This window comes from Octopus bimaculoides, chromosome 25 (genome assembly GCF_001194135.2).
Source record: "Octopus bimaculoides isolate UCB-OBI-ISO-001 chromosome 25, ASM119413v2, whole genome shotgun sequence".
NCBI lineage: Eukaryota > Metazoa > Mollusca > Cephalopoda > Octopoda > Octopodidae > Octopus > Octopus bimaculoides.
In genome coordinates this window covers 16716710-16725429 of record NC_069005.1, presented here as the reverse complement: position 1 = coordinate 16725429, position 8720 = coordinate 16716710, and the positions used below count along the sequence as shown (strand labels likewise).

The 8720-nt window shown below is 34.5% G+C and overlaps 1 protein-coding gene across 3 annotated transcripts in view; it reads right to left on the bottom strand.

Annotated features, from left to right (window-relative positions):
• LOC106873240 (RING-type E3 ubiquitin-protein ligase PPIL2) overlaps positions 1–8720 on the bottom strand; it is a 105634-nt gene that overhangs the window by 13169 nt on the left and 83745 nt on the right. For all 3 annotated transcript variants that reach the window (XM_052976763.1, XM_014920512.2, XM_014920513.2), the window contains exons 17-19: positions 7317–7386; positions 5718–5780; positions 5249–5397 (exon numbers count right to left, since the gene is read on the bottom strand). In XM_052976763.1, coding sequence (XP_052832723.1) covers positions 5249–5397; positions 5718–5780; positions 7317–7386 — 282 coding nt within the window. The remainder of the gene's footprint in view (positions 1–5248; positions 5398–5717; positions 5781–7316; positions 7387–8720) is intronic.

The following is an 8720-nucleotide window of genomic DNA, read 5'->3' as shown; positions in this document are numbered from 1 at the left end:
TCGTTTCTTTCAACTTGTTGAATTTATTTCTGTATATTAATGAAACTGTATTTTTTTATGTGTAACGGTCAAAAAAATATAATCTATATCTTCAACATACATGCACATAATAAACGCTCATTCAGCGTCTTGTCATGTATACATCATAACATTTACGCAGCCTAAACTAAACTAAGAGTTATGCTTAGTGATAGATACTTATAATTAAGTTATAAGTAACGAAATTATCATTATAGCTTTTAATTAATAAACAATAATATTCGTTATAACTTACGAATGAAAATATTATAAATAAAGATATAGTATATCTCACATTTCAACGACCTGTTGTTGTGATAAACAACCAACATAAAAAAACTGGTGTCTGACCTTGTATACACATAAAACTTGTCACCACTCAAGTCATGGATACAAGCAACGATTTCTTTACCGAATCATTACTGGCAATGAAAAATGGTGCCAGTACATCAATATGAAGCAGCGTAAGGAATGGCTTAGCCTCGTTAAACAAGTGACACCATGCGTGAAACAAGATCTTCATCCACATAAAATGATGTTGTGTGTATGGTGGGACTGGGAAGGGATTATCCATTACCAATTGCTTGAACGGAACCAACAGATGAAACAACTCAACACGGCTATTCAAGAGAAAAGACCTAATCGGCAGCATGGAGTTCTTCTGCTGCATGACAACGCCTGCCATCATATTGCCAATATGACCAAGGAAGCCATTCAAATGTATGGCTGAGAAGTGTTGCCACACCGCCGTACTCTCCTGATTTGGCACCAACGGATTTCCGACTCTTTTGATCTCTTTCAAATGCTATGTGCGAAGTTTTGTTCAATACTGATGCAGAATTGAGAGCTTGGTTGGATCAATTTTTCGAGTCAAAATCAGGTGATTTCTACCAACGAGGTATTGAAAATCTTGCTGAACGTTGGGAAGAAGTTGTAAACAACAAGAGTGAATACATTATTAATTGGTTGTTACTTTTTACTAAACCTTTAAGAAAATTGAAATTTAAAAATACAGCAGGAACTTAATTGCCAACCCAATAAAAAGGAATACAAAATCTAGGGCAAGAACGCAAAACATCCAGACAGCTAGACGATACAAAAAAGGGACAACAAAACATCTAGACAGATGATACAAAAAAGGGACGAGAAAAAACAAGGACGGGTCATTTAGAGTTTTCTTTCCTCAGTCAAGTTCCAGATTATCTAAATTTTGTACGACTCTCTTACTCTTTCATTCTTTCTTTCTTTCTATCAGCTCCTTCACACTTACTTCATTCTTTCCACTCTTCTTTCTTTTGTTCCCCCTCTCTCACATTTCCTGGCTTTCTCTTCATTCCCACCTTCCCTCCTCTTTCACTTCATTCTGACTCTTTTCTTTTTTCTCATCCCTCCCTAATTCTTCTATCTCTTTGACTCTATCTCTCTCCATGTGACCGGTGTTCGGCCAAGCCTAACCTTTCTTTCTTGGTTTGACTACCATCCCTGCAATATCTATATTCCTCCCCATGCCTGTCATCTCTTATGTCCCTGCCATAAGGCTTCACTTCCACACACGCCAGCTTAATTTAATTTGTCCTTAGTTGAAAGACACCTGTTGTTAATGACCTGTTATTTGCATTTCTTCAAGGCCAAAGATCACATTTAGAATTGCCAATATTTTATGATGGTGCGCAACTAATAATGGACCACTTTAACCCTTTCATTACCATATTCCTAACCAAAATACACCCCTTATGTGCTTCAATTAATTTCTAAAATAGTCATAAATTTAGACTGGTTTCATTAAACAACTCTAACCATTTTATTTATCAACATATTACTGTGATTTTTGGTAAAAAATTTAATGAAAGGTTCTCAACCAATACTATTCCCAAATTTTTGTCTCAAAGTGACTCTAATTACAGGTAAATTCAACAAAATATAAAATTATTTAAATTTTGTTCAAACACCCTTATAGAAAATGGGTTATTAGTTAATATTCAATTGGGTATACAACAAAATTTTACTATAGAAGAATTGTGCACATTATCAGCTGAATTTAAACACACAAAAGACAGGTGTACCATAAAGGTATAAATAGAACAAAATACTGGAATTAGTCTGTGTAGAAAACAAGAAAATAAAATACAAACACCATCAACTAGATGAAATAAACTCTCCTACATACATAAATACACAGAAACATACAATAATGATTTACAAAAGAAATCAATTAAAATTCGTCACACACCTTACAGGTAAATTAAAATAACAGGTAAATTAAAATTACAGATAAAGAAAAATAAAAACGAAGTAAATTTGAAAATATTTATAAAATCAAATCACATATATACAAATCAAACAATATTTCTATCATGAAAACTTGTAAAGCACCCTGCTCTACATAATGCAACCTTGCAGATTCCAGATTGGAAAGTTGTTTCAAAAGACCGTCCACTGGGTGCTTTCCTTTTTTGATGAAGGCATTCGTGACACTGCTTTTTGTGACCCTTGATTTTTTTCTAATTTATGGAGATCAGCTGAATTCAGAGGGATATCCCTCTTGCAGGCTTTGTTTTACCTCCCTACATTTTTTTTTTTTTTTTTTGAGGAATAACCAGATCTCAACTGTATTGCTACATCTGGTTGCATCACTTTCGAGCCAGTCCTGATTTGGTATATAGTATAAACACACTAACAATACTCATATTTACTATATACCAAGCCAGGTATCGCCACCATTTATTCCCCGGTCTACCAACTGGATAATAAGACGTCATCTGAATCAGCCGATCTACATCACCCATGTTATAATCAAGGTTCACAGATGGAGTGCCATTTTCATCCATATGTGGCTGTGCACAGGTAGATAGAAAATTGATCTACCTCTTATCTCTGTATGCGGTTGCTAGCAAATTTCTTTTCTGCTGTTGAATTATTTCATCTTTTTTTATATTTTGCTTTTTTTTATATCCAATGGCAGTCTTGTGTTGCCACAGCAACTAAATTTTCTGCAAGTTTGACCGCACTGAAAAACCAGTCAAAAAATAATGGTATGGAAGTGATAAATTCCAGACCACATCATACCCTAGACCATGCTGGCTTATATAGTTGTCTCTTTTGCGTGTATAAAATTCAGTTTGCAAATCTTCCAAACTTTGATCTCACATTTTTGGGGCTTTCCTAGCATATATTGTCGAAAACGTACTTGGCCTTTATAGCCCACCATACCCTTATTAATGGATAGATATTTCCCTGGTTTGTAAAATGTTTTATATGTGTTTTAAACACAGTCAATGAGGGGTCTTATTTTAAATAAGGCATCAAAACCTGGTTCGCTGCTCATGTCTCTCACATGTAAACACTGCGTTAATTTTAGAAACCATATCCTTGTCATTATGCTTAAGACATATTTCATCGCTACTTCAGTAATTTGTAATTCTGGGTGGCTTTCTAACACCCATAATAATATTTATGGTAAAATATGCTCTAATTTCATCTAAGATTGTGGGAAACCACAAACAATCCTTATTTTTGTGTTGTTTACATTCAGTATAATGCTTTGTTTCTACTGTAATTATTTGAAACAAGCTAAGAGAAATAAGTAAAATGAAATAGTCTAATGGTTCTCTCTCCTGGAAAAGACTAACTTGGTTCAGTCTCTTCACAGAAATCACTGAAAGAAACAGTTTTTAAATTCTTACTCCATTCAGATGCAAATTCATTTTCTTTATTGCTGTCATTGGAGTTCTTTGGAATCACAGCTTTCACTTTTGGAAAATGAAACATTGGATTCATTATCAAATACCATATGGTTTTTTTTTCAGTTATAGATTTAGCAGATTTCTCAAGGTCTTCAGTTGAATATCCTTCAAATTTTGACTCGCTGCTTGACAGAATAAAACAGGTATCCATTTTTTGTCAGTATTACAAACTTTAAAAATTTGGAAAACATTTTTCCAAAATCTGCAGAGTTAATATATCACGTTGATCGATGTTGGAAACTTTAACTCAATTGTTTACAAAGTGGAATCATGTATTTTTATGAATGGACCAACGGAATTTGCGCTGACATTCTCATTTAAATACGAATATGTGATTATGGGCTGGTTTGAGTGCCTTGGTCATATGAACCAGAATTTTGCTCAGGTGGCTTCGGGCAGTTTTGTAACAAAAGGGTTAAATTATATGTAATGTTCCTATCTTTTAAATCCCAAATGCACTTACTAAGATTTGTAGAATTACCTTTTCTTCTACACTTAAATGAATTAGAATGATTATGAAATCTAGATTTCCAAATTGGAACAGATTAACCTATGTAATAATACTTATGATCCCCTGTTTTTATCTTACATTGATATACTATATTTTTCCTTAGACACTGATTTACAATGGATAGACAACTTTTGTTTTTACAATTACATAAGCATTTATTCACTTATATTTGGTACTCATGGTTAAAAGAATTCTTACTAGTCATCCTCTCAGAATTAGGTCTTACGGCAGGATTATTATTATTATTATTATAATTAATATTAAAACTAAGTGTTAACTTGACTGCATTATCAGTCAGAATTATTTTTACTTAAAGAATTGAAATCTAGTTCAGGAAAATTATCATTAGAGTTAATTTCACAATTCACACTATCAATTCTACTCTTGTCTACAAATTTTGACTTGAGATGTAACAGGTTTCTACAGTTTCCCAATTCACTTACAAGAAATTTGTTGGCCTGAGGCTATAGTAAAATACACTTGCTCAAGGTGTCACACAGTGAGACTGAACCCAAAACAATGTGGTTGCAAAGCAAACTTCTTAACCACATAGTCATCTCTCTCTCTCTCTCTCTTTCTCTGTGTGTGTATATATATATATATATATATATACATACATGTAACTCCCAATAAATGTGTTGAGTGCCCTTCTTTTGTTTGTCTACTCACTCATATGTGTGTGTGTGTGTGTGTGTGTGTGTGTGTGTGTGTGTGTGTGTGTGTGTGTGTGTGTGTGTGTGTGTGTGTGTGTGTGTGAGTTGTCCCTTTGTATTGAGATCTTGTAATAGTTGTAAATGAGTGTCATCATAATACAGTGACGGCTATGGGGAAATATTACCTTATGGAACCAGGTGAGAGTTGATGACAGAAAGGGCATATGGCTGTAGAAAATCTCCCAACAAATTCTGTCTGACTGCAAATATGGCAACATGGACATTAAAAGAATAAAATGATTATGATGAAAGTGTATACTTACATAACAGATGGGTTGATATATTTCCCAACTCCTTGTTTAAAAGCTACAAGGTTGTTCTCTTCACTACTTTTCTTCTCAACTTTCCAACTTTTCAGTTTAGCTTTCTCCTCTTCTTCTTTCTTTATCTCATCTTCTCGTTCTTTCTTCAACTGAAACCATTAGGAAGGAACAACATAGTATTGATAGTTTCCATCTTTGCTAGAAGTTAACATGACATAATCTACAGCAGACAATGAGTTAACCTTTTGCAGGTCTTTCTCAAAATAGTGTTTTACAAATGCCTTGTTTGCTTGTTTTGTGACATAAAAAGGCAGGTTATTTTGATAACACATCAGCTAATTTGTGCAGTGGCTTATTTATTATATTTTCTTGCACTATTCCAGTCACTAAGTGCCTTTTGATGACTGTAACAGGAGAGATGATGATGCTGTACACACACACACACACACATACATGAAAGAAAGCTTACCAGTTCTTCAGCTTCTTTAAATGGATCAACAAACACTATGGTGTCTTCAATTATGATATCTTCCTATCAAAGATAATATATATATATATATATATATATAGATTAATAAGCTGCAAGTGTTGTCACAAACAACATATAAGTACACAATAATACATGTAAAAAAGTGAAATATTTACTATGTGATACAGTAGTAGTTAACCTACAGTTCATGTCTGTATCAAAAATTATTCCTACAACAATTAATCATCAGATGAATTTCAAAACTAAGAACCCCCATGAAATATGAAATACAATTTTGTAGAATCAATATGTTATTGCATAAGCTTTGACTTCTGTGAAATTAATGAATTTACTTCAGTCCTGAAGTTTACAATCAGATGTTTTCACAATAATTTGTGTATATTTCCATGTGTTGGTATAGTGAATTCACTTTCATCTAGTGATGTTGAATTTATAGTTTGCTAAAAGAAATTTTTTGAACAGCCTCCATTTACTGAAAATCTTGGATCAAATATCTAAATAATATTGTTGTTGCTTGAGATTCCTGAATATGAATTTATTTACTAAATTACACAAGCTGCAGGTTCTTGATCCATTTATGTACAGATTGTATTGTTCCAGAATTTTGCAGTGCATGTCAAATTTAATTCTGGTTTCTTTCAATTTCTAAATATAGTTGGAGAGTTTGGTAACATTCCTTTTTTCTCTATTTCTGAAGGAATAACCCTTTTGTTACCAACCTGGTTGAAACTGGCTCTGGCTCTGTAGTACAACTGTCTTGTTTTCATAAGTTTTGAATTAAAATCTTCCACCAAACCTTAGTCACAATTAATGTTCCTAACACTAGCTTAAATGATAACTAAGTTATTTTACAAAATTCTTTGTTATATCTAAAATACTTGGGAGAAACACAGAGCACCTCAAAATAAATACAGTAATGAAAGGGTTAAAATTGCAGTATTTTCATTTAACCTTCACTTTTCTGAGAAGTTTACTCAACATATCTAAGTTCTGTTTCATGGAATTGAACTTGGTCCTGTAAATACCATAGTTAAAGATGTATAAGATATTATTTGCATATGTATTAAAAAATTGCCCTGCATCTAATGCAGTCATATTAAAGAAGGGTGGTTGAGTGTTGTAGGCTAGGGAACCAGATAAGCATAAATTTGCTAGGAAAATAATTGTTGTTAATAATAAAATATTGAAAACAAGTCAAGATATAATATTTTAAGACAAGTTTACAAGAAATTGCTTACAATACATCAGCAGTTATGTGGGGAAGTCACATCATATCACTGTGCCTCCTTCTCCAGCATACATAACCCACACTTGTCTTATATTGTTGAATGAGTGTGTTATCTTTAAGAAACATTTGTTTATTATCTAATGGAAAATGCTGCTAGAAAGATGAAGAGAATATTGAATTTTAATCCACCTGTCAGCTATTTGCATTGAGTGGATGACAACAAAACCATAGCAATGGTGTGCAACCCTGGTGGCCAACCATGGTTACATCAAACACCATAGCCAGAAATATGGAACAATTCTGATCATTAGTCAGCATAATCTGAAGACAGATAAACAAATACTAGTTACCAAAGGTTTGTCATTATCATCAGTCTCAATCTTCTCCATTTTATTCAAAGTTTCCAATCCACCAACAACCCTGTGAGAAAAAGAACAGCTTCTGTAATGTTAGATTAACAAAATGGTACTATTGTGTGTGTGTAGTATATGCATATGAAGCAGTAAGGTTCAAGATACATCATTAATAATTTCCCTTGCTTACACACTCAAACATAAAAAGTATTCACTGAGAAAAAAAGAAAAAAATCCTGCAGCAAATGCATTTAAATTTCCATGTTAAAAATAAATGTACACATCATGTGTGTGTGTGTGTGTGTGTGTGTGTGCGTGCGTGCGCGTAGTGTTTGTTTTGTGTCCATTTTCCATTGCTTGCATGGTTTGGAAGAATATGTTGTTTAAGGCCTTCCTGATGCTAAACCTTATCTGTTTTACAAGTAAGGGACCTTTGATTCCACATGGCTTTGAATACACAGAGAAACTGAATGATTTCTTCATCATCATCATCATCATCATCGTCGTTTAACATCCGCTTTCCATGCTAGCATGGGTTGGATGATTTGACTGAGGACTGGTGAAACCAGATGGCTACACCAGGCTCCAATCTGATTTGGCAGAGTTTCTACAGTTTGATGCCCTTCCTACTGCCAACCACTTCGAGAGTGTAGTGGGTGCTTTTACGTGCCACCGGCATGAAGGCCAGTCAGGCGGTACTGGCAACGGCCATGCTCAAAATGGTGTATTTTACGTGCCACCTGCACAGGAGCCAGTTCGGCGGCACTGGCAACGATCCCGCTCGAATGTCTTTAAATGTGCCATCCGGCACAAGTGCCAGGAAGGCGATGCTGGGCACAGGTGCCATAGGAAAAACTGATATCAACACCACCTGATGCACTACCATACAAATGATCACACATGTAAACACACATATATGATGGGCTTTTACATAGTTTCCAACCTTCTAAATCTATTCACAAGGCTTTGGTTGGTCTGAGGCTATAGTAGCAGACACTTGCCCAAAGTGGTGCAGAATGGGACTGAACCTGAAACTACATGGTTGAGAAGCACACACCCAAGTCTGCAGTTATATAGTGACACTTTCATGCTTGTAGGAGAATACAAACAAGAAATCGACATCCGTATATATATAAGGCAGGATGTGTGTGTGTGTGTGTGTACGTGATTGTACTTTATGCATGTCTACAAATTAGCACGCATGTCGCTCCAATTTTAGGAGGAGATTCGTCATGACCCTATCTGCGCGTGAAGCAGAGAGAGAGAGAGAAAGAAAGAAAGAAATAGTATGTTTGTGACAAGGGGTGTTACAGTGTTTGCTAGCGTCTAACAAAAAAAAAGTCAACAAAAAGTGGGAAAGGGAGACAAAGCGTCTAAGGAAAAAAAATTTCTCTATCCAAG